General features: G+C 45.0%; 2 protein-coding genes across 2 annotated transcripts in view; one reads left to right on the top strand and one right to left on the bottom strand.

Annotated features, from left to right (window-relative positions):
- SCFD2 (sec1 family domain containing 2) overlaps window positions 1–20021 on the top strand; it is a gene marked incomplete at its 5' end in the record, with an annotated part of 208652 nt that extends 188631 nt beyond the window's left edge. Inside the window, 4 exons of the mRNA XM_082316582.1 lie at window positions 5813–5958; window positions 9572–9706; window positions 14204–14323; window positions 18387–20021. Of these exons, the coding sequence (XP_082172708.1) occupies window positions 5813–5958; window positions 9572–9706; window positions 14204–14323; window positions 18387–18479 (494 nt within the window). The 3' untranslated portion in view covers window positions 18480–20021. The remainder of the gene's footprint in view (window positions 1–5812; window positions 5959–9571; window positions 9707–14203; window positions 14324–18386) is intronic.
- A 2645-nt stretch (window positions 20022–22666) lies between these two features.
- On the bottom strand, window positions 22667–25503 carry RASL11B (RAS like family 11 member B; the record flags this gene model as incomplete). Its single annotated transcript, XM_082315903.1, has 4 exons — window positions 22667–23304; window positions 24094–24170; window positions 25238–25294; window positions 25377–25503. The coding sequence occupies 4 exons, from the start codon at window positions 25501–25503 to the stop codon at window positions 22837–22839; spliced, it is 729 nt and encodes a 242-aa protein (XP_082172029.1). The 3' UTR covers window positions 22667–22836.
- Between the last annotated feature and the right edge of the window lie 535 nt (window positions 25504–26038).

Raw genomic sequence — 26038 nt, forward strand, 5'->3', positions numbered from 1 at the left:
TCTGTGCCAGCAGCACCGACACACTGCTTTGCCAGCGCTTCAGCGAAATGGACCTGTTATTTTTTTTAAAACTTTCATCTCTTTTTTACTAAGTGCCTGTTTTCTTGGGATTTTAATTCACCTTTGAATTCCAAATACCATTTTGAAAAATCTTTCAGCTTCTTCCCTGTTTCTTTTTACTCTTCTTTTCCTCTAATCCAGTCAGCAGCACCTGAATCACTTGCTAATGTCAGAAAAGCCAGCCCTGTTTTGAACTCAGCCTACTGTAGTGTTGACTTGGCCTTCAGCATTTCAAGGTTGCCTGGAGGCTGGCTCCTCGCTGGGAGCTGCCAGCAGCACAGAGGTGGCTGCCCCCGCCAGCACCGTGCACACTTGTGCTGGGGGTGCGGAGGACCGAGCAAGCACAGAGTAGGATCCTCTCCATCCCCAGGGGCAGAGACATGCCGTGTGCTGCGGGGAAGCTGTTGCAGGCACCGCTGTGTCTGTTCCCTCTGGACGCTCTCTTCTCGAGGGCAGCACCTCTCTTCCCATAATCCCCCAAAATAAAATGGAGTCAATTCTGGTTTTTCACCTTCTGCTGATGTTGCTATTGGGCAATGACAGATGTCTTGTATTCTGGCCTGTCCTTCCTTGTCCCAGAGTGTCACACTTGCTTACCAGCTTCCTTTTTAGATGCAGCAGAGAGCGTGATTTAATACAAATCAGATTTAAGAGTAAAGATTCAAATGCATGGCAGAATCCATTGCTTAAAAAGGTGAGAGGAGAATCACACAACTTTCATCCTAGTTTTGGTTTTTACACATTTTTTTTTCCCTTTCAAAAAACAGCCGTGGTCTGTGTAACCATATGCATTCGTACCTCCTTTTTCATAACAATCTTAATGCATGAATATATCAAAACTATTATAAAACATATGGCTGTGGGTATTACAGATACATGCTTCTAGATTTATCTGCTAGAAAAAGAAGGGCCCACATTGCTATGCTATCATCTAAAGTATAAAAATAGAGGATTTTCATTAGTTTAATATCATAGTGCTGTATTTTGCATTCTGACCCTCAAGGCACTGTATATCTCTGTTTATATCTCTGTTCTTTCTCTGTCTTTCACTGACAAGCAAATTAACTCTGCATATCTAGAAAATAGCTTGCATAATGCAATCCTGATGCTGGATTTTCTCTTCTTCGAAGTACCAGTTTTCTGGTTTAGCCCGTGCATCAGTGTGTGCCCTAAAATGGCTTGGCTACTCTGCCAGTTCCATTTCAGGGTTTGCAGGGTTTATATCAGGTTTTTTCTGTAAATGGTATTAATAATTATTGTACTGCTTTCAAGAAAGGACAACTTTGTTTATAACGCCTGGACCACGTACCAAAAGAGACAAAGCACAGTGAAAGGTTTTCTGATACACTGAAAGGTCTGAAATTCTCATTTGTTGCATTCAGGGAGGGAATAATCAATAACATGCCACTGTATAATTATAGATCTTGTGGGTTTGTATTGTCTGTGTCCTTTTCTTACAGTATCTTCCTTCCGATTTCAGAAATCAGTAGAAAAACTGGTCCAGTTTGGTTTCTGGGTCACCCCAGACTGTAGAGAAGAGCATCTCCATTCTCCTCTTTTCAAGCTTCTTGTGAAAATGGATTAGTTCTGGTACTAATGGTTATGCAGATGCCTAGCTTAAGAGGAGATCTGTTCTCTCTGATGAAGAAGTTCAAAAGTAGGTCAAAAATAAGGGCCAGCAGTCTCATCCTATTTGGCACTGGATGCAGCTTCTGACACTCTGACTCCCCTCAAATTCAGCACAAGTGGATGGAAGAAGCAATATCGGTGAGGTCGCGCACCGCTTACTGCAGAACCAGGTTGTGTTCTTCTTGGGATATCATCAAGATCTTGGATATGTGCTTTAAAATCTTTAGTCCCATGCTGGTTAATGGTGATTTTCTTTTTTCCACAACTGGGCTTCTTCAAGTCTGACAGGAAAGCAATATCCCCCAATTTCATTTAAATGCCTTTTCCCATATATAATAGGGCTTGGGATTCAAAGGAATTCATTCAGCATGCTCTCCTAATGCCATTTAACTTCCTGTGAAAAAACAGTAACAGGAAGAGTTGTTTTAATTAGCACACGAGCTGTGCAGCAGCTAATGTATTCCACCTCTTCATTGTTGTAAAAGGAGCAGATTTCTTGGTAGCATGAGGCGGGCAGAGAGGAGGGATTGTGTTCTGCTCTCCATATGCGCACACAGCCCCATTCACGGGGAAGGTGTGAACGGGAGGTGATTTGTAGCCGCCTGCCATTTGTACAACACAAGCTTCTGTTGTTCTCCAGGCTGGAGTGAAACCCGGCTCCCCTCTTCCAACCTACTGCAGTGTGACAGGCAGGCAGCAGCCTTCAGAGATCCTGAGATTTTTGCTATTAATCTCAACAATAAGATGCCAAAGAAAACTTTTTTTTTAATATGCATTTTAAAAAAGAAGAACTGGTTGTCAGGCTGGAAAAAGAGAGCCATGACTTCCCCAGACATGTGATATTTCTTGATCAGAAGTCCCAAGGAGTTTAGAGAAACCTTTGAAGGTGCAGCTCTTTTCCCTCCATCTGTCAGCCTTAAACTGGCACCGGGCCGGAGCTTCGACTCACGGTGCCCCCCTGCTCCAAATTGGGTCCAGCACCACACTCTGCCATGGAGACTGGAAGCTTACATTGACCCCCTGCTCCGGTGCTCCTCGAGAGATGCTCTGGCCTGCACGGTTGAACAGGGAGGTTGTGGAGCTGCTGGCACACTGCACGGCACGCCAGGGCTCTTGCTTTGGTTTGGGCGATGCTGATGAAGCGATGTGGCCTGTTAAACAGATGGTGAGGGTGAATGGTTTCATGGCCTCCTCCAGCCCACGAGTGTGTCAGCACAAGCTGTAAAACAAAGCCCAAGCTCCAGACAGCATTTCCCTGGCAATGAGGTTTGAGCGGTGAGTGATGTTACAGAGGCTGCGCTTCGCCGAGAAATTGCTCAAGAGAAGATTGACCCAGTAACAAAAAGCAAAGTGGGGTGCGCTGGGCCAGGCAAGGTGGGGAGCATCGCGGGGGCTTCCAGCCACGAAGCCAGACCATGTCCACTGGAAACTGCCCTGCAGTTCCAGAAGTGGGAAGTGACAAGCTGGTTTGAAACTTCTTGGTCAAAAGGCTCTTGTTAAAATAAAAAGAGAAAGAAAGAGAAGTGATGCCAACAGGAGAAGGAAACAAGTATTTCTTTTCATGAGAAAAATAACTGTAGGGCCAAAACAAAAGGCTTTTTTTATATGGTCCAAGAAAATAAACAATTAAGAAAAAAGACTGTGCAAAGCAAAGCAAACTTGATGTGATTTTTACCTTGCCTGAACTTGTTCAGTGCGGGGGACTTGCGTTCACTAGCGAAAGGAAACATTCAAGAGGTGGCCTGGCCAAAAGCAATGGCTTTTGCTGATAAAGGATTAAAGAGAGGACAAAGAAAATATAACTACTTACATTAGCTAGAAACTGCTTATCTCTAATGTGGCTAAAACAGAGAAAGCTTGTCTCTCGGAGAGAAGAAAAATCTAGTAATACAGTAATGAGATATGGCTCTTCATTTTAATTTTCATTTGCAAAATGCTTTGTAAATGTTAACTATTAAATATGCACAGCCTCTGAGTTGGGAGCTAACAGGGACTCCCCTGTTTTCTCATTCCTGTGTTTTCCCATGGGCAGGGTAAAAACACACCAGCAATACAAAATCTCCTCTGAATATTTTGCCTGTGCTAGTGATAAATATAAACCAGGATTTATCACCTCCGTCTTTATTTATCAACCTTATCTCTCCAGGGGGTGTTCAGTTTCACTTTTTTCAGCTGTTGGACACCGTTCCCTTGCCCATAAACCAGCACAAGATCACTCGCAGGAGCCATCTGTCTGATTTCAAGAGCACCAGTGGAGTGGAGTAATGAGCTGCAGAGTGGGGTTTGCATTCAGGGCTTTCACTGACAGCACACTGGCTCCTTGGCCAAATGAAAAACTAAGCTTTGGTCAATCAGAGTGTCAGAACACACAGATCTTGCACATACATAACAACAAAAATATTTCTGTAAGTTATTTTGCACTCATTTAAAAAAAAATAATTTCAAGAGCTCTGTCCAAAAACATATGAGTGTCTGCCTTAGAATTACAACACAGGAATCACCCGAGGCCCAGTTCGTGTTCGCTTCGTTGCTTTGTGGGTTATAATGGCATAAATCCTCAGCAGCGTGATTTGCTGTAGCCCTGCAGAAGTACAGTCATTTTATCTGTTCTGCTGCCCCAGCTGGGGATCCGACTTGGAGCCTTTCAACAAACGATATTCAGACAAGTGAAAGCTCAGTGTCTAATCACCATCTTGTAGGAATAGTTTCAGACCTCTGTAGGTATGTGTATATGGGTATATATTATATATATATATTCTGCTGTGCAGCACGCAAAGATGTGAAAGCGTGATCCAGATTAGCTATTACAAATTCCCTGTGAATTTTGAAAGTACCGCCTTTTTTCTTGTTTCTTTAGTGCATAAGGATTCTGTCCTCTGTCGGTTGTAGAGGCAAGTTTCTTCAGAATCCCCCCCCAAAAAAAACCCAGGCTCCTTCACGACAGGTTTTGCTGTCGGCTTGCAGTGCCGGGCTCCACTGGTGCAGCACGACGTGAGCCGGCAGGTGCTGGGACCCGCGGGAGACCCCGTCCTCTCAGCAGGATTCTGCACAGACATAAAAGTTTGCCGGCGCAGAACCGATTGCGGGACCCGGGGTGGATGCACAAACCACTGCAGCTGGCGGAGAAGATGCTGGCGATAAGCAGGAGTGAATGTGTGCTTGTGCGTGCGTGTGGCAAGAAGGGTTATTTCGTGCTGGATCTTCCACCAAGGGGATGAGGAGTCATGTGAGAAGAGGCGGGCAGAGACGTCAAAAGGTGTAGAGTTGTGTTGGCAGGGCAATACGAACACCAGGCGACCCAGTTTTCTCTGACTTGGATAATTCTCATCAGCAGGTCAGCTGAGAAGGCATTTTTTCTACGCCTCTCTGCAATATAGGTCCTGTGGCAAGGGGGATGGAGCCAAGAATAAAAATTTCTCTTTGCCGAGGCACTGCCAGGCCACCTGGAGGGACCTTTTACGTGGTCCTCTAAATGGAGTTTGGCCTCAGTGGAAGATAAGCATTATATCTTAGCAGAAGTGCTTTGGAAAAATACATTAAAAGCAATAACTGTGCCACTTTGAGGGATAAGGACTTTTTTAATGATAATGCAGCTCTTCCCAATGTGTAGCTATCATTTCCACTGTATTTAGCACAGAGTTTTCCTATTTTTCTTGTTGCAAAGGTAGGAAATGCATTTGGAGTCAGCAGACTGCAAGCGGTCTGATGCCTGAGGAGCAATTCCCCTCTGCATGGCTCTTTCACCCCGAGGACACGAGCAAACCAGCTGGCTCCTTTCCACGTAGGGCTCTTCTTCGGGGCCTGCTAGCATGGGATCTTCTGTTTGCTGTGGAGAGCAAAACGTACCCTGTGCTGATGAAATTGCTGTATGATCTAGGTTACAAATGCGGTTAGACAGGTGCTGTTCACTTTGCTTGCTGTCTAGGATTTATGGCTTCTTGCTTAGCTACAGGGACTTGTGCTGTGCTGAGGACATGCTGCCTAACAAGCCCCTGAGTTTCTAGAATATAACATGATGAAACTAATTTAAAATTTCCTCCCAGTTATCCTTTTGCTACTGCGTATTATCAAAACATTTGAAAGGTTTTCACTCACTCAGCTCTGTGTTTCTTTATTTCTTTAGGCTGTGACTTGTCACTGAACCTGACATCTCAGAAAGCCACAGATGCAGTGGACGATATCTTTCAGTCCCTCAGGGATATTGCCAGAGCTCGAATGCACATGAAGCAGTTTAATTCTATACATAATCCAGGCAGCAACACCCACCAGGCAAGTGGATCTTTCTTTTCACTGTGTATGTTATTTCTCTAGCATGCTGTCAAAATTACAGCACTGATTTTGCTGATGTGCTAATCCTATGTGTGTTCTGCCCATGTGGAAGATATTTAAGTACAGATTTTATAATTGACCTAATCATCAAGAACTTCCTCAAGTCCTTCATCTAAATTCCGGTGTATCCATGCCAATGTCAACAAAGAATTGTCTGAGGAAGAAATTAGAGATTTGCTCTGCAGCGCTGTGATGTGACGTAAATGCCCGTGAAAGGCAGGGCTAGGTCAAGACGGTCCTGGACTAAGACCTCCAATGGCATGGCAAAGCAGGATGACCGCATCCATACAGCAACTATACTCCTGTGTGTTTTCTCTCCCATCTCTAGAAGTGTGAGAGGCACTCCTCTTTGTAAATTGGTGAAAAATGCAGCTTTTGTTTCTAAAATATGAACACTTGAACCACGATATTACTATAGGTCATCAGGACTAATATACAGTGTTTTTCTCTCTCCACCTCCCCCAAAGTGTTTTAACTTTTTCAGTTAAAAATAGAGTTTTACAATGGAAAGCACATACAGTGATTTAGAGACAGACTGTAAAACTTGATTCCAGCCTTGAGCCAGAAAAAAATCCTTCCAAACTCATAAGCATGCGGTGGACCAGCAAAGGGATGTAGTTTAAATTAAGCAACGCTTTCTAACAATTGGGAGTGTTGCAAAATGTCACTGGAAAACTAAATTGGAGAAAACCTGTTACTGAAGTCTTCTGGCACTTAGGACCAGTCTGGTGTCTGAAATGGGGAAAATTGTTAAACATTTAGTACGGTTCAGTGGGGGGGCAGTCGGATGATAAGAAAATATCCTCTAAAAGTTTACTGGAAGTGTAATTAGCATCAGTATGTTCTTTGGATGTAACCCAGGTTGTTTGCTTAGGGCTAAGTGCTGGGACGCAGCAAGGGATGTATTAACACCTTGCAGCCCCCCTAATCTGGCTATGCGATGGATTTAATTGCTTGAATAGGTCCAGCCTTCTGCTGAGGGCAGTTCAGGAGGTTTAAAGTAGCAGAAATAAATAAGCAGGCAGTATGTGTTTTTTTTCCATCATACATAACAGCTCTCTACAAATGGACCTCTCTTTTGACTGGCAGGTGTTCATACATGGGTTGCATGCAGTTTAGCTCCTCTGAAGAAGTAGTGCCCTTCCCGTGGCCATACGCATTCCCTGCCCAGCTTAGTGCTATGGGAATGGGTTTAGCCTATAGGTACTTTTCTGCTTTATGTTTTAGGAGCTGGGAAGCCTCCATTTCTTGTTAAGACTCAAAAAAGGTTTCTATAGAAAAATGGGAATTGGATAGCCTCTTAGAAGGACTTTTTGTAGCATTGAAGTTTATATGTCTTACATAAAATGATGCATGAATATTTTCACTAGGTTATCAAACCACTTCGTGTAGCGACCATGCAAAAGACTATTTGTTTTGTCTTATATTGTAACTACTCTTCTTCTCCTTTCATCTTGATCTCAGGTATATTCCTCCCTTCCTCCATCCCTCTCTTCCTCCCTCCCTCCTTCCATCCCTCCCTCTCCTTTTCTCATTCTCTTTCTTTCTCTCTCTTTTTCTCCCATTTTCTCCTTATAATCTTCCCTGAGGTATGTCCCATAGCCATTGAGGATTTTAACACTGTTTTAAACATAGTTTGTGCCCCACCAAAATTTAAAGTTGATCAAAGTTTCATTATATGAGTTAGAAATCAATGCAGCTATTGGGGGTTGTATAAAAAATAAAGTAAAAACTCCCTCAAAATATAATAGATGAATTTCAAGTCATAAAAGATTTCGAAAATATTTGAAACCATCACAGCTGAAAAAAGGTAAGTGGTCATAGTATCTGCCTTTTAGTATCTGTGTAGTGGAATTGGATCATTTTGAAGGGCACTGAGTTTTGGTGCTGAAAATTTAGACATACAAAATAATAGCACATTTTTAACATCTTTTGAGTACGTAGTTTTGTCTGAAGTCAGATAATATTTTTCCTTTAATTTCGTGCAGTGAGCCTCTCTCTTTAACTGTGATTTGATCTCTACTCCAAAAATATTTCATTCCTAATGTCTTTCTGTTCCTCATCTATGAAGATATTAAACAGATTTTCATACATAGGACTTCATGCCTGCATGTGTATTTTCAAACAGTTGTTTATTGCCTGACTAGATTTGACACAAATCTTGGCATGTTCTCCTAAAAGATCCTGCAGCTCATGTCTGCTGTAATTTGCTTTGTTGGCTCAATTAAAAATTATGCACGTGTTGTGAGAAGAACTAGATGAGTTGTATAAATCTTCGTTGACAGGATTGTATTCAAAAACTGTAAGTTTTGTTTCTCACTGTAAAGTGTTGGATGAAAAACATTTCTTCAATTACTCCAGAAAATTTTAGTTTCAAGCCAAGTGGCTTGCTTTTTATTTTCCATCCGTTTTTTATCTTGCATGATGTCTCTTGTAGATATCATCTCTACAAAATGAATGATGTTACACTTGATTCCCTTAAGAAATCTAGGGGATGATGTATACCTGGGCTAGTCCCAAAGGAAAACAAATGTGCTAATTTGAAAGCTGCTAGGTTTCTAAGACTGTTGCACTTCCTGAAATGATTGTGGTTCCGTTGCAGTTTGGGCAAAGTTGAAAGCAGCAAGACAAAACTCCATCTGTAAACCAAGTAAGGTCGAATTTTCATTAAAGAGCATCTTTCCACAAGTCCCTAAAATTTTTGCCTTAGAACCTTTTCCAGGATGGCAGAGTGGTTTAGACCTTGGTAAGAACATGTGGAAATTTCTAGGCTGCTAGTTCATATTCAGCACAGGTTTGTGGACCCTGAAGAGGATGCAGGGTGAATCCTTTGGAAGTGGATCTTCCAGGATGCTGACCATTTGTACCTGGTTCCTAGCCTCTCTGAAGCTCTGACATGCATTATGTCGGTGGGTTTGTTTGGCCTATTTTTCTCAAGGTTTTCCACAGGTGGAAGTATTACGTAGAGTGCCCTGGCCGTAGAAGCTGAAGGACTAAAAGGGACTCCTTAGCTCTGCTTTCCCATGAGGGACAAACAGGCAGGTTGACCTCTTCCCAGCCCTGCTGATATCCAGGCTTCAGTGCTGCCATGACACCTGTGGGAAGGGAGGAGTGGTCAGTAAGCAACCCCTCCTAAAAATCCCTGTTTAAGTCTTTGTAAAATCATTACAAAGGGAATGAGATCTTCTGGGTGCATGATGGGCAACAGAGTGTCATCCCTATTGCTGTCCCTTTCTGTACTACCTCCAAAAAGATTCCAGAGAAACTAGAAGCCCCCTTTCTTCCTTGCCTCCCTTTACTCATACAATACACATGGGGCAGAGTAAATGTGTGGCCGTCTTCCTGTCTTTTCAGTCTGATGCTGTGCTGGTGCACGCCATTTGCGATCAAAGTCACAAAGACCACTGCGGCTCTGATGATTTTTTAACTCTCTGAATGGTTTCCTTTCTAGGATAATTATTTTTGTTACCTTTAATGGAAAGAAAATGTTTAGAAGAGCAGTTGCACCAAGTCTAAACAGCTTTACTCACAGCACGTTGTTCTTTTTGTGCAGGCTTCTTACAAACCGCTGCTGAAACAGGTAGTGGAAGAGATCTGTAATCCTGATCGACCCGATCCTGTTGATATTGAGCACGTGTCATCAGGCCTCACCGATCTCCTTAAAACTGGATTCAGCATGTTCATGAAGGTAAACCAGGCTTCCCAAGCTCATCTGTGAGATTTTCCTGAGGTCATAGCATCATATGGCAGTAGCTGACTTAATGTATTTGAGTTTATATTGTTTAGCAGAACTTAAGGGGCAGTTAAGAGAGTTAAATCCTTGCAGGGGGGCTGGGAATAGCTTGAGGCACCCCATTGCAGGTACAGTACAGATGGGTAGCACCTGCTGAACAAAACAAGAGGAATGGAGCAGACTGGACACTTAAATAAGGGTGATGCTGGACACCTAAATAAGGATGATACGTCTGGAAGGAGGCAGTGTGGCTTTGCTAAAGGGAAGTCTTACCTCACAAAGCTTTCGGAGCCCAACAAGCAAATTGATAGGCGAGTGCCAGTTCATATAACCTACCTGGATTCCCAAAGGCATTCCGCAAGGCACCTCATCAAAGGATTTTAAGGACACCAAGCAGCCTTGAGATAGGAGAGAAGTATGAACAGTCAGGTCTCACAGGGGAGGACGATCGTAGAGGAGCTCCATATTCAGTGCCTTTTCTATAACTTGATAAGGTTCAACTTGCAGTGGGGAGGAAGGAAGCCCATTAGTCAGAAACTGCCTTGTCAATGCTCTTAGCATGTTTTAAGACAGTCTTTCTACAAGAGCTTACTCTGCTTCACAAATTAGCCTATGCTAAGTGTTCATTAAATGTCTACAGAGATGAAGTGTGAAGCAGCTAGCATGCTGTGCATTCAGCTCTGTCTTACTGCATATCCTGAGCTGTCCACTGAAGAGTATTATGGAAGAGTATGAAGTATATCATGGCAATATGTACCTGTAAGCACCTGCATCTCTGCTAGTAAGAAAAATATCCTGCTGTAAGGAATATATAACAGATAAGCAACTGAACCTCATGTAGGATGAATATGTCATAGGCATCATCACATACCTGACAAATGTGTCCGTGCTTGCTCATTTAGTTTGTAGCCTGGCTTGTTGACAAGTGCTCGATTATTATGTGAATGAGTTTCTGACCAGCCTATATTTCTCACACAAGAGGATCTTCTCCACTTACTGCACCATCAGCACTGTAATTATTTCATGAGCTTCCTTATATTTTTATTTCTTCCTCAATGCCTGAATATAATGCCAACTCACATAAACATGCTTTGGTAAGTGATGGACTCAGACATGTTCATCCAGGGCAGACTTTTAAAGATGCTTCTCATCCAGAAGTTGTTTCTCTGGTGGATGTGTTTGTTTTGAAGCTTAGGGAAGGTGAAGGGAAAAGGCCTCCCTGCCACAAGGATTCCTCTTTTGACTGCTGCTCTAGAACACACATGGTTTATGATGATCTGAGCTTGGTATCATTGATACCAAGTACCTTAGCGCCTTGCATGGCAGTCTAGTTTCTGGTGATCAATGTGTTTTCCTTTTTCCAGTTATTCAGCAAAATTAATTCGTTTCTGATTGGTCACAAATACCAGATGCATTGGTGCTGGTGTCCTGGTTGGCAGAGATAGCCCTCGTGGGGCAGTAAAGTTGTTTCTGCTGACTTTCCTCAGAGGAAAAGGCTGTGTTGTATGATCTGCTGTGAGAACAAACCTGTCCTCTGACCCCTTCCTGCTTCAGTTTTAGAGTTTTAGTGACTGCTGTCATCCTGCTTTCCCATCTCCCCCTCTCCCTCTCCTCCACACAGACACATGTGCCAACAAAGAGCCCTCTAACCATCAGCATCCTGAGGAAATGCAGTAGTGGTGGGCTCAGAGCTGGAGAGAAGGCCAATGTCCAGCTGGGATGCTCTGCCAGCTCAGGGAACCATTCCTCCTTCTTCCTTCAGGCTCCTTTGCTCGATGTAATGGTTTTGCTTTTTTCTTGGTTAGTCTTTCTGATTGCCCGAGATAACTCTCCCAATTTTTTTAATGCATGACATTTTGAACTGAAAGTGAATTTCACTTGGGGATTTTTGCAAAATTCAGATTTCACAGTAAATGCAATGCAGAGGCCTCAGAAATGTCCCAAAACAGCTGAACTTTAGAAGGATCCCAGAAGATACACATTGCTTTTGTTCCAGTCCATTTCAGTTCTTCTGTATCACAGAAATGAGCTGTGTTTAGCTACGCACAGCCAGTTCCTTCGAAGGAGAGAGCCTTGGGTGGTTGTATTATCAAACAAAAAAATCTTGGCAGAAACTTGCATTCTTAACACAGCCAAATATTTTGTACCCAAAGTATTGTCCTCCTTCAAAACACTTGTGCATAGCATAACAAAATTACAGATTCCAAGACCCTTTTCATTGCAATTTTAATTTAATTTAGAGTTTGCATGCCTAATAGTATTTTTAATATGCATTTCTGGAATTTGTGGTTTGAACTTTAGTCTTCTGAAAAATAATAAGTTTTATATAGGCACCATGTGTTTGGATCTAGGTTTATTTTGACTGAAGGAAATGATTTGTCAAGACATTTTCGGTTTAGTATTGCTGCGAAAGCGTGTGTTTTCCGATTAATGCTTTTATATTGGGTGTCCTTTCAGTGTGTCCAATGTTATGCATGCATGTTTATGATGAGTTTGTTGTCGCTAGGAAAGAGAGGCTTTATTCAATAGCAAGCTTCTGAAGTTCGAGCTCTTTGCATACATCCTGGGTCATTCAGAAGCTTCGTGAGAGGGAGTGGAGCTGTTTGCTATGGCGACACGGTTAAGAAGAGCAAAGATCCATGAAAAGGAATAAAACAGTGATTTCTGTATCACCTTGAAGTGCCGTAGCAGAGCGTTTTGTCAACTTTTATCTTCACCATCTTTGTGAGCAGTTATTTCTTTAACCTCGTGTCACTGCTTACAGCAATTATGGCATGAAATACTCTAATATTTTAGCAAGTAATACCTCTGTCTGACCTGCTTTGTAAGTAGATATTTCGATCTTACTTGAACTCCTCATGGTGTTTGTAATAGGAATGGACTTTTTTTTCATTTGAGGTTAACACTATGTTATATGCAGATAGTAAGAAGTGAGTAGTCTGATATAGGAAAGTGCATAAAGAAAGTCTTTTTAAGCTCTGGTGTATACATTTAATTGGTCTTGTTGGTGTAAATGGAAAATTGCTCAATATCGCACCACAATTGCAGTACCCTGCTGAACTGCAGTATATATGCTATCTGTGCCATCAGTTGAATGAAGATGGCTGGCAAAGCGGGGACAATGAAGAGAATAAACACCCAGTACACCGATACTCAGCTCACTAATACATCTATCTAAGGCTTTTTGTACTGGTTTTGAACTCCCGGGGAGTTGAAGAGCTCCCTGCCTGGGGAGCAGCATTGAACAGGGAGCCCTGTGTAATCAAAGGCCAGCTAGCCCGGAGAGAGAGCATGCCATCCCCCCCCACCCCGTGCTTGCTTCAAAGGGAAGGTTGCCAGTCAGAAAGCCTGACGGAGCTGCAGGATGAAAAACTGCCCAAAGACTAAATATAGGGGAGCCACAACAAGGAAGAGAAGAAGAGCTGTACCCTGGGGAGCTGGAGTCACAGGGATCAAAGTGGTGGTGAAAGCAAAGGAACTGCGCTCCGCCCCAACACGAGCTGATGACCACTTTCATTCTGTCGAGTGAATGCTGTCAAAAAGCTACACTTGTGGAAGGAGAGGGGGCGGAGAGTCTAAAAAGGAGCAAATTAAACTGTTCTCACTGTCACTTCTCAGAGCCGAACATTTGGAGTGTTTCATACTCAAAGGTGGTGTGACAAGAGCAATTGCACGGGCTCCATTGACATCAGTCCCAAAGACTGGAGCAAGGCGTTGCCAGGGGAGTGTGTTGTATCAAGAAAGAAGGAGTTTTCTAGGAAACAGCAAAGTAATCAAACCTCTAGAAGTGTTTAAGAGGAAACTGATGTAAAGCATCACCTTCACGTTTAAAATTAAAATGCGGTTTTATAAAGTCTTAACTGAAGTGGAAAGTTTGTGCCATTTTAATGATAATTGGGAAAAAATGAAACAAGTATTTTGTTTGAGCTAAGGTTTCTCCATATTAGTTACAACCCAGTCATATAAGTATTGAAAACTCTGAAGTGAAACAAGCTAGAAACTGATTTTATACGATAATGAACCTAATTTATTTTCATTGGATGAATTGTAAAGTATTATTCGCTGGACTGGTGAAAACACATTACTTACGATTCTTTCCACTGCTGACCTCACGCAGGGATTCTAGCATGTTTAGGCTGGACTCTTTGCTTCTACGGGGTCATCATTTACCCCTCATTCATTAAAGCCCCTCAGACCTCATGAGAAACTCCTCTAGGTTTTAGTGGAAGCCATCAAGACTCCATTTCCCTGGAAACAGTTCATTAGTTTTAACTGGGCATCGTCCCCATTGATTTCCCTCTCAGCTGCTACAGAAACCAGCATTCCATGAATATTTCTTTCTGAGCTTCCTCATTAGTCTTCCTCCAGCAACTCAGGGAGCCGATCACTGCTAGTCCATAGGTTTGGAGCTGGACTGAGCGACTACAAATAACGCTTTCCTTCATTTTACAGGTGAATCGCCCTCACCCTGGTGATCATCCTCTTCTGATCATCTTTATGGTTGGTGGAGTGACAGTCTCCGAGGTCAAAATGGTGAAGGATCTGGTAGCAACACGCAAACCTGGTACCCAGGTAAAAACAGGTCTAAATGTACAGTTCCTATCTGAACGAAGACTAAGAAAATTCATCATATAATGTTCCCTATAGCACTGGTACCAAACCTACACAAAGCCGCAGCCACATGGACAGGAATGGTGTTAGGATTTTGCTGTGAAGCATCTGTAGGCAACAAGTGTTCAGGCACCAAGGGTCTATTTTTTACATGTTAGAGTCAGCAATAAAAGTTCAAACTCAGGTTGGAGAGTTCAGAACAAACTGGCATTATTCTGAAGGAGCTTTCATCATGTCTCAAAAGATTAATTTCTTGGTATTCTTTATAAACAGAAACACTTGCTGTCTAAAAGGCTACAGGCTTCCTGGCAGTGCATCTACAGGACACAGTGCAGGGATGCTCAGAAGGAGCCTGCGAAGGGCCTGGGTACCATCTAGTGACATATCAGTGGTGATCCTGCAGACAAGTCAATTAGCATTGCTGAGGAGCAAGATAAATTAGCGTGGATACAGCTATATGTGTTTCTGGTCCAGGCCAGGTATCTCTGATAGATACCTGACTGCTAGATGCCTTAAGTAGCCTGAAGCAAGTGATGTGGAGAACGCCCTAAGTCTCTGCAGCCCTTGGACATGCTGTCGGACTCCTGGAAGGAGGATGGCTCCCGCAGTGAAGCTTCAATAGCATCCGTGCAGCTGGTCTTTGCCTCTTCCACTCTCTGGCAGCAGAACTTGACTACAGCAGCTGTCATCTGAATGGAGCGGGGAGAGAGAGGAGGAGGATGGATGGGCTGTGGTGGCGTCCAAGATGTTAAAAATCATTGTTAACTGTGGAGCAGCGTGTACAAGAGCTATCAGGTATCTGCTGAGTAGTGCAGATATACAGGGCAATCTAAAAACTGCAAAGAAGTGCTGTGTAACCAGCTGCATCGTAAACATAAGTCTAGTTTCCAGGGTGGCTTGTAAACATCTTGTTTTCAATTCCTATGGAATGCAGTTTTGATTAGTGAGAAATCATTAGCAAAATGGAGCCAACCAAAGGCTGAGCAGCCCCTGGGTTTGACATGTGTTTTCCACATTTTAGTTGCTTTTGAAAGGCAGTCTCAAGCAGTATTCTGTAAGACAGAGTGCCATTTTTAGTGATGGTTTTTTGATCTGATTATACGTTTCTCCCCAATTAGCCTATTGCTAATCTCCTCAAAACAGCGAATAAAATTCTTTCCCATCTGGAAGGGGGATTGAGTTGTGACACAGTGATGGACAAGTTAATCCACACCCGAAATGTATTAATGCACCCTGAAAGATAAGCAGAGGGTTAACACATGAGTTGGTTGAGAACTATGCAGGGAGACTTTTGACTGGCTTTCGAGAGGGACTTGAGGCTTGACGGTGGTGACATGGGATCTGGTGTTGCTTTGCTTTGGCTTAACCCCAGTGGCAGGTCACCCTCTGAGGCAGATTCCTAAAGAATTTTAAGCTTTTACTGCATCTTGCCCTTTGTCCGAATGTGCTGTGTTAGAGGTGAAAGGACTTGGGGGGAGAGGTGGGAGGAGGAAGAGAAAGAAGAAAAGAAGCAGTTATGCAAGTCTCTCATATAAAAAAAGTTTATGACTTTGTTGGATTTACCTGGATTTCTGAACTATAGCCGCGAATATGTGCCACCTGTTTGGGATTATTCTCTTTTCAAAAAGCCAGGCATTTGTCTAACTCGAGCCAGCATTTAAACAGAGCTTTTTTGTGGTGTTCAGGCAATCGGGTTCAGGCGTCAGGGGAACACTGGCCTCCCAAGTCCCTTCCAGTCAAACAAATCACTGACATTTATACTAATTATTGGCTCTTGGAGAAATGGAGAGACGTGTGGGTGCAAAAATAAAGAATTGAGGAAAGTAACAAAAAAACTGACAGGACGCAGTTTTACTGATTACTTCAGCAGTTGTTCGGAGCTGAGGCAAATGACATTTAAATGTGGAGTAGGAGACACATGTTTCCATCCACAGAACTGCTCTGCATCTGAGTATGAATGACAAATTTATTTCTCGTGGAGGAGCACAAAGAAATAAGCGTTTCCTACGCATCATTTGTTTCTGGATGGTGGTGAATAGCTCCCCTAACCTAGTCAGAAGTATCCTACTTTCAAAGGAATAAATTACCTTTTTTTCCCACTTCAATCGGGAGAGTAAAAAAAGGGGAAAGAGCGTGAGTGGATGCTTCACCCTCACAACATGCACAACCATCTATGTGGTTGTGGCTGAGGCTTGCAGACAGATGAACCCCTCCAGACGCACCATCAGATGTTAGCTGCATCCTTCCCTGCCCTCTGCTGAGGGGGAGCTGCCCGTGGCAGCGCGGTGGGTCGGACATGAGCTCCTGGCTCCTCGGCTGCCATAAGGAGGGGTAGCCCTTCAAGTGAAGCATCAAAGACAGGAGCGCTGTACTGAACAAGAAGGTCTGCAAAGGAGATACACTGTCCTGAAGAGACCTGCCTGGAGAAGAGATGGATGTTGCTTATGTGGGCAATTCCCCCCTTCTCTGTAAAAATGAAGGAACAAATATTCACATTTATCCTCCTCAATGAGCCCTCAGAGATATGGGGGGAAAAGGAGGGAAGTCCCACTGTATTTCGCTGCATCCTTTCTGACACGTTAAAGTTGCAGCTCTCTTTTTTCTCTCTGGGCTTGCTATCAGTTGCACAAATCCCCTTAGGGTTCAGTGGTGGGACTCCAAGAAGAAATTGCTTTTATCTGGCAGTGGCTATTGTTGATATTTGGCTTGTACACCCAAAAAACTTCAGTAACGTGTCCCCTCGTGTTTTTCAGAACTAAGCTGCACGATAACAAGATGAGCACATACTGTGCTATAGTCTGATTCTCACGTAACACAAGTAAAACAGTGTCAGCCTTTGGCATCTGCAAATTACAGAGAGTTTTTCATCCATAGGAAGGAGAAGAGATAATCAGTGTCAGTTTGCCACAGACTGTGTGGGAGGACAAGGGAAGGGGAGAAGTGAGGGGGAGACTATCATCAGTACAGAAGGGATCTGTAGTAACTTAACTCCAAATTCCTTTCATTATTTGAAGTGAAAAGATGAAAGAACGAACAACAAAAAAAGTTGAAATGCAGCACTACCACACATTTAAGCCGTGCGATGAACAGCACAAGCAGTTTGATAGCTACTGCGGGAAAAAGACACACATACTCCGTTGTTGACACTTGTGCTGCTTCTCCTTGGATTTGCACTGAAGAAGCAAATTAATGTTCAAGTGGGCTAGTAAGATAAATCTGCCCCCACCTCCCTACCTGCAGTCCTGACCCTACAAACACTACTGAACTTGGGGCTTTGTAAGAGCAGTGTCCCACAACTTTGACCCTGAGTTAGCCCCACGCAGCAAGAGCATATGCGCTTGCTCCTTGCTGGTAGCTTTGCCCTGCAGAGGAGCCCTCACACTAGACACCTGCATACCGGTTTTCACTTAACAAAAACAGATACCTGCGTGTAGCAGGGTGTGTATCATGGCTGTAGTGAGCAACAGTTTCATTCATCAGACCCATCTTGGATTGAAAATTTGAACAAACAAATGCTCGAGGTTGAGCCTCGCTCCTGATGTGCAGAACAGCGTGTGCCTGGCCTGAAGGGACATTTCTGAACAGGGACTGTAGCTCCCTGCAGCAGGCCAGCGGCACTTCTGTGGTGCTCGCCTTACCTTCAGCTGAGAGGGAACAGCCGTCACTCAAAGCCGTGCTATAGGAGAGGAAACTCCTGCTTCATCGGCTGGTGCCTCGCAGTAAACACAATGGCAGTCACAACAAATCACCGGGTAAGATGTGGGTAGAAATGAGTCAAAGCACACATTCATTTAAAGTACAATGCTACCAGTCATTATGCTCCTTAAAGTGATTTAACTACAGTTATTAGCGAGCAGACAGTTTCACTGGGCAAGTTGTAGTGCCCTGTCAGTAAACACCAGAAACACACAGCCTCTCACTAGACAGGGTGCAGCAAACAGTTCATATCCATGGCTTGTTAGTACTGTGATCAATCTCGGTCCCCTTCACTTTGACTTGTTGTTTCTTCTCCCCCTTCTTTCAGGTAATCGTGCTCTCCTCTGCACTCCTGACACCATGTAGTGCTATTGAGTTGTTGTTTGCCACAGACCGTCTCCAGGCTGACACCGATATCTGACAAGAGAGGATCTGTGGAGAAGATGAGTGAGTGCCTCGGCTGGAAACATCAAATCCCTGGTCTGTCACTCTTCCCAATAGCCTCCCAAAAAATGGCATGTCCCCTGCTGCAGTTATGGCTCCAGCTGAAATGGGGTGAAGCAGCTGGGTACCTGGCTGCAAGGGATCATGCGCAGCTCACAGGCAGCTCTTCAAAATGGTCCAGTTGTCCAGCAACAACTCCCCCCTCCTTAACGGTAACACTGTGCGGTGCTGAATCACCCCAGCCCCCCTCTGCACAGCAAGGATGATCGCTTGTAATAATTCCCTAGAATAGGAGCAGGTGAGGACCAGGTGATGCCAAGGTTGCACTCCCAAGCAGTACTTTTTTCTCTGAGTATTCCTGATGGTTTCGCTGGGGTTGCTTCTGGTGGGAAATGCTACTGAGGGAGTGAAAGGCTAGCAAAATCCACCCTCTCTGTCATGTTACCTTGCAAAACACATGTGCCTTATACAGCATTAACCACCTCTGCTCTTACTTCGTCCCTCACCCCAGAGAGGCCACGGAGCACAGCCCTGATTTAGCCATCGGAGCAGCTCGCAGTCTGGTGATGCTCTCCCAGCAGGACGGGTAGAGGCAGAGAAGCAGAGAGCCAGACTCAAGGGCTGGGTTACATGGTTGCTTCTCTCCCAGCTTCCCGTTTCCTGCTCTAGTTTCTCCACCCACAGTCCCCGGAGAAAAGACTGTTTCTGATGGCACACTTCTCTGTAGGTTTACGCAGGAGGACATATGGGCTGTGATGGTTTGATGATAACCCTGGAAGAATCCTCCCCTCACATGCATTTAAAAAAGAAAAAGAGGGAAAAAAAAGCACGATCCCATTTTCAAGAGGCCGCAGCAACAGATTCTTTCTTGAGCTAGATTTCTGAACAGCATGATTAGAGAAGAGCTTTTATTTTTAGTTTATGATCATGAAAGAGCCGCTATCAAATTCAGTTACGTAATTTTTCTTTATGAAACTTTGATACAATCTGATAAAAAAGCAGCAGCCAATAGAGATTGTGATTGCGTATAGCACCAAGACTTCCAAATTGCAATGTAAAATGGTGGAGCTCTAAAGCTGCATCCTCTTGCTTCATCCAAGGGATGCTAAGACTACAGCTTACCCTGAGAAGAGAATGTGAAATTGTAAGTGACATTCACTCTATCATAGCATTCTTTATTATGCCAAAGGAATAGATTAAATGGGAAGTAGCTTTTTAACCTTTGTTCACTAGCTAGCGTAAGTTCTCTTAAATGTTTATAATGGTCCTCAGAAAAGGGTGCATTTTGATTTAAATTCACTTTTGAGTGGCTGGAAGGAAACAATGGACCGATTATAAAGCATGGACAATGTTGCCTCTATGGAAGAGAGATTTATAAGAATGACTATAGAATGGAACTTTGTGCTATAAAAAATGAGAAATATTATGAGATTGCAATGTTAAAAGCTCAAGAAATAGTTTGAACAGAGCAACTGGAAAGCAAATAGCCAGTCTCTTCATTTCTTTTCTGACCTTCTGTCTGTACTGTTTAATCTTAGAATATGGATGTTTTGTAAATTCTGTAATCAATAAAGCAATGCTCTTACAATGCTGAACCTCATCCCTCTTCTTCTCTCCTAGTACACAGGGCTGTGCATGCCAGGAGTGTGTATTCCTGAGACCTCTTTCTTTTGCACTATTTGTTGCCCCAAAGAACCTAGACCTTCTGTCTTGGGAGGTGTCCTAGAGGGGTTTCCACACTCTGCTGGTAGCAGAAAGTCTCTCCTGCATCCAGCGGCCATTGCTGGCCAGTAAGTACTCACACCTCCGGGATGCTGCTGCTTTCCTGAGATGATGGAGGCTGGCAGTTGTGGTCTTCTCTTCCTCACCTGTCTTTCATCAGATGCTCTCAGGTCTCTGACTTGGCCATCTGAGGACATGTTATATAGGCTAATGAGAAGGGGGTGAGTTTAAGCAGACACTGGTGCTCTTGCACTTCCTACAGGTCAAGCAGCTCCTCTTACTGAGGCAGAGACTCGTTTTCCAGGTCATCCTCCTCCCCGCAACACACACACACTTTGGAGGAATCTTTCCAGCCGGTGGGGCCACAGCTGTGGCAATGGGTGCTGGGACTCAGCCACCGTCTCATACTCAGTAGCTGAAGAGATGAACGGAGATGGTCACAAGAGCCTGCTCCTGTTCTAGACCAAGACTGGAGTGGAGCCTTTTCAACGACCCTAGTGTAATAGTTAGCTCCTTATTTGTGGGAAGTAGCTTTAGTAGCTACACATAGCCTGTTCTCGGGGAAAAGGCCGGGGGATGAGAGGTCTCCTGCCAGTCACATGTGAGCAGGAACAGCACAGAAAAGACTTTGCTTGGGCAGGTGCAGGACCACAGCAAGGAGGGTCTAAGCCCCCTGCATGTGACACTGAGCAACGCTCAAAAGGCATAAGGAAGAGAAAACACAAGGCCACCCTTGGCAAATGCTTTTACTGATATATTAATAAGCTAAGCAGTATTTGGTAATAAGCTCAGACTGGATGGCCAAGCTCAATTTTGTTCATAAGTCTAGTCCTAAGTCACTTCACTAGTAGCTCATGGTCAAAAACATTATCATCAGCAGGACTTTGGCCGGCTTTCCCTACCCCTGCTGCATGCTAACCAGGTGAGCCTATGCCGCAGTCACCCCAGTCCCAGCACAAGCATCCTCCTCAGGAAGGCTCTCAGTAGAGCTACTTTAAGCATGAATAAAATGATTGAAGACTTGTAGTAATTTGATTAAGTTCTTCATTGTCATATAGCTCAATATATAAAGCTGCTCTTTTTTTTTTCCCTTAAGAAGAAACTGGAAGTCACTTAAAAGACTCAGCATTCTTCCAGATCTTGACCTACCTTGCGTCATTCTTTTCTTACTGGAGTTTTTTTGACAAGGGGAGATAAAGAATCCCATTTTAATTTGAAAGGTCTCTGCCTTATTCAGTTCCTCTCCTAAAAGAGTTTCTTAAAAGGAAGTTGTAAAGCAGTTGTGAGAGCTCCCCCCCTGTGGTGTATGCTAACAAAGCAACGGTATAGGCATTGTTTCTGCAATGTATGCTAACTACCTTGAGAAAACTATTACTTTGTCTCAACATTTCCCTGGTTATTGCCCATTGTTTCTCACCCACTAAGAACACACAAGAAAACATGCAATTCAAAAATTTAATGTTGAACCAGGCAGTAAGAATGAAAAGTCCACTCCCTATGAGGAGTAACTGTACACAAAATAAATAAGTTACAATTTAAACAAAAGCACAACTGGCTTTTTAAAGTGCATGTGTATAAGGCCTTTAGCCTGTGAACTCCATTGGCTCAATGTAAAAAAAAAAAACAAACAAACATATATATATGCAAGTCTGCCATGTGTTTAAGGATGAACAGGGACTGGCTCAGCTCAGAACAAACCACTAGCTTCATTGCCTGGAGCCAGCCATGCTTCACACCGAGCTGAATCACAGCCACGTTCCTTCTGTGCCTACTGCACACAGAAAAGTGTCTCACACTGGCCGCTGTTAATGGACTATCACTCCAACTCCACGCTCATTCCTAAAAAGCTCCATGTTGGATCATTTAGTCTGGACAGTATTTTTTTTCAGACAGTAAAAAACCCACAAGTTATTTGTAATTAGATATGTTTACACTCTGGGGACAATAGTTTTGCAAAGAGTCTGGTCAAGTTGTCAGCAATAACATAGCTAGTAAAAAAATAAAGGACCATTGTTTACAGTCTTGATACCCAGTAATGTCCACTTATTTTACACTTATTTTTACAGAACTATTTCATGTTTGCTTATTTGTTTTGAAATACATGGGAAATAAACAGTTCTGCTGTGCAATAAAATTAAACAGATACATCATGCTGTCCTTCATCCAAGTGAAAACAAGACTCAAGTGGTTACTTCTGAACAGTGAACTGCAGTTCAGGGTGTTGCCCTGCTCAAGTACAAGAAGGTGAGAGTTACAGCTAAAAGGTTGTTCCTGCACAAGCATTAAGTCAAATCTGTCCCATTGGAAAAAAAAAAAAAAAAAGGCAAACTGAAGGCTTGTTTCATTTACTGGAAAGTTCCTCTTCCAAATGAAAATACTTGTTCTACAAGTCACATCCTAGAACCATTTCAAGAGTTTGTTGGGTTTTTTTTTCCTCTCCTTTTCCAATCTGCCACTGTTCCTTTTTTAAGCAACTGCTTGTTTCTACAGCCATGCAAAAGGCTACCTGAACCATCCTTCTTTCACAATGCCTTGGACTCTAAACATGCCAATCTTAAACACCCCAGGTTTCAATCTCAGGCTAAACGTTGGGAAGACCAACAGCTCTGCTGTCAAACAGAAGTGACAGTCCTCACTTTGGCAGACAAAGCTTGCTTAAACCTTCTCTTCAGATCCTGCATATTGGGCGATTTTGGCCGTGGAATAAGAGAGGTTCTCCTTCTCTCAGGGGTGCTGGTTGTTTGCTGTTTACTGACTTCTTTACAGAGGAGGTGGAAGGCATTGAAGACATCGTTGTAGTTTTCACTGACAGACACTTCGTAGAAAGTACAGCCCAGCATGTTGGCCAGCTGAAGTCCATGCTGAGGCTCCACCTCTTTGATATGCAAGAGATCGGCTTTGTTTGCTACGATGACAACAGGGACTGCGTTTCCTGGATGCAACTGTCGAACGTGGTGGTAAAGGTGACTGAGTAGTTCATAGCTCTTATAGTCTGTGATGGAGAAGACAATCACCAGGGCATCTGCCCAGCGGATGCATCTGTTCAGCTGCTCATTACAATCCAGATTGTGTTCGTGGATCTGAAAAATGAATGGTCTCAAATTAGATAGCTGAACTCATAAAAGATTAAAGGAACCTGTCTTTAAGAGTCTGTAAAGCCAAAGAGCATTTTACAGCTTCAGACATACGTATTTGCATTTCACATTCTAAGTACAAACTTAATCTGAGCGTGGCGAATAAACGCATGTTGATTCAGCTGCAAATAGCTGGAATTTAACACTGGAGTTTGCTATACTCGAATGGAAAATTGACCTGAGTAGTTCTGCATGCAGAGAAAGACTTTGTAGTTCCACAGAATGGGAAATTAACTGGCTAGACAGTAAGTCTGGGGAAGCAAAGATATGAGCTGGAAGCATTTAGACCTGGAGTGTTGCCCAGTTCAAAAAGGCAACAATCCAGCATTACTCAGGTCTATACATTCAAAACTTTAGCTTGTGACACACTAATAAGCACAGCCCCAATATAGCAGACTTTGCTTTCTAGCATACCCATTTATGAAGCTTGTTGGGCAGCAGTCACGACATTTTCTTCCACATGTACCTTATTTGCACAGGATTGTTTCTGGTTTCGTGTCTAATGTTGCCAATATACAGGAACAAGACACTAAAGTAATTCAGCCACTCAAAAGTAATGGGCCTCAAACGTACAAATGATTCGTCAAAATAGCTGGTTTTCACTACCAGCATACTACAGGCACGCAACACATCTGGCTTCACTGGTTATAACAGAAGTTACCGCCTCTCCCCCACAGACCACCACCCTGAAACGTAGAGCCGCTTTGGTGAACTGCATGGCTGCATCTAGCTCACCTGAACTCCGGGAGTATCTTGCACTTGAATCGCCAACGTCTCGCCATCTATCTGGATGTGCCTGCTGTAGAGATTACCTGACAAGAACACCAACAGGTTCACAAGTACAGCCACCGCTCTACACACAGCCAAATGTTGCTTCTGCCGCCCATTAGTTGTGCAAGGAAAGTTGTATCGCTGTTTATGAAGTGAGGGGACCAGTGTCGTAAGTTTTTTGTGTGCCACAACCCATAAGTTACAACTGTACTAGAAGCCTGGGATTTAATCTTGCATTCGCTTGTTTAGAAGCTTGGCATTTAATATTGTGCAACTTGGAACTTAATCACTTCTTAAAGACTGCCTTAACTGAGATGATAAAGGTAAGCGCGCAAAATAACCAGCTATTACAGAAAGGCAGTTTCCTTGGCATTCAGTATTTCTGCACTTTAACAAACCATTTTTCTGAAAAGCTCTCTGCTAGCTGACCTGTTTGTCAGGTTTTTTTTTTTTTTAGTTGTTTGGGTTTTTCAAGTCATTTCCTCAACGGAATGCTGTATATTTTACATTCACATTAGACTTCTCACTCTACTACGCTCAAGCTTAGGTACGCAACATCCCCTCTTCTCTTTCCCCATGAAGCTGGCACTGTCTAGCTCGTTAGGCTGCTGGCGCTCGGCTTGCAAAGGACCGTGCGATATTCAGCTGACGGAACATCCTCTCGTTTGAGCTCAAAGGCTTCTCCGAAGAGGGACGATTTCGCCGTGCCGAGCCAATGCTGCCGGAGCCCCGCGGCGCGGAGGCCGAGCGCCGGCCAAGCGGGGCACAGGCCGCGTGCGGGCGGCGAGGGCGCGCGCCTCCGCGGGGCACGGGCTGCCAGCGCTGCCCGGGGAACACGCGTGACGTCAGCCGCCAGCCCCGTAACGTCCGGGTGGGCCCGACGCGGTAAAATACCTGTTAGGTGCACCTACAGCCCCGGGTCTACGTTCCCTCCGTTACGCTTGGGACCTGGCTCAGGGCTGGGGGTCGCACGCCTGCCTCCAGGCTCGCGCACCCCCGGGCGGCTCCGGGGGCGACGGGTGCCGGCCGCCGGGGCCCCGCTCCCCCCCCGCGGTAACCCCCGCTCCCCAAGCCCGGCCGGACCAAAGCCGCGCCGCCGCTCGCCTACCTGCGTTCCTCTCGTAGTCGCCGATGAACCGCCGGGTGAGGAACCGCACCACCAGCGCTGCGGGCAGGCACAGACAGGCAACCGTTAGCCGCGCTCCGCCGCGCTCCGCCGCCCCGCGCCGCCCCGCCGCCCCGCTCACCTGTCTTGCCCACGCCGCTGCCCCCCACCACCGCGATCTTGACGAGGCGGGGCCGGGCGGCGGCGGGGCAGCCCTCCCCGCCGGGCGCGCACTCGGCGATGGTGCACATGCTCTGCGTCAGGCGCATCGCCCCGCCGCGCCGCCCGCACGGCACCGCCGCTCCTCCGCGCCGCACGGCACCGCCGCCGCCGCTCCCCCGCCGCTTTTCTCGCCCCCGCCCCCGCCCCAAGCCCCGCCCCCGCCCCCGCCGGCCACTCAGCGCGCCCGGCCGCCGCCGCGCCCCGCCCCCGGCCCCGCCCCGCCGGGCGTCGCCGAGGGCCCCGTGAGGGGAGGCGGCGGCGGCGGCGGCAGCCTCAGGCAGCGCCGGGCCCCGGCCGCGCTCCCGGGCGTCCCGGCGCTGGGGCCGTGTCCCGCAGAAAATGGCGGAAAGGCTCGGTCGTCTATCTGGTTCTCCCCCCGCCGGGGGTGCAGCAGTCCTGCTGCCGCCGCGGGGCCGGTGTCGGTCCGCGTCCGCCCGCCGTCAGTCGCACACCGCCATCCGCCTCCGGATCGCCTTCCCTCCCCGCCCAGCCCTGCCCCGGAGGAGCGCTTTGAAATAACCGCCCAGAGCAGGAGCTGACTGGAATCAGAATGGCGGCGACCGCGGAGGGAAGAACTGAAAC

The sequence above is a fragment of the Platalea leucorodia genome, assembly GCF_965183815.1.
Source record: "Platalea leucorodia genome assembly, chromosome: 6".
Taxonomy (NCBI): Eukaryota; Metazoa; Chordata; class Aves; order Pelecaniformes; family Threskiornithidae; genus Platalea; species Platalea leucorodia.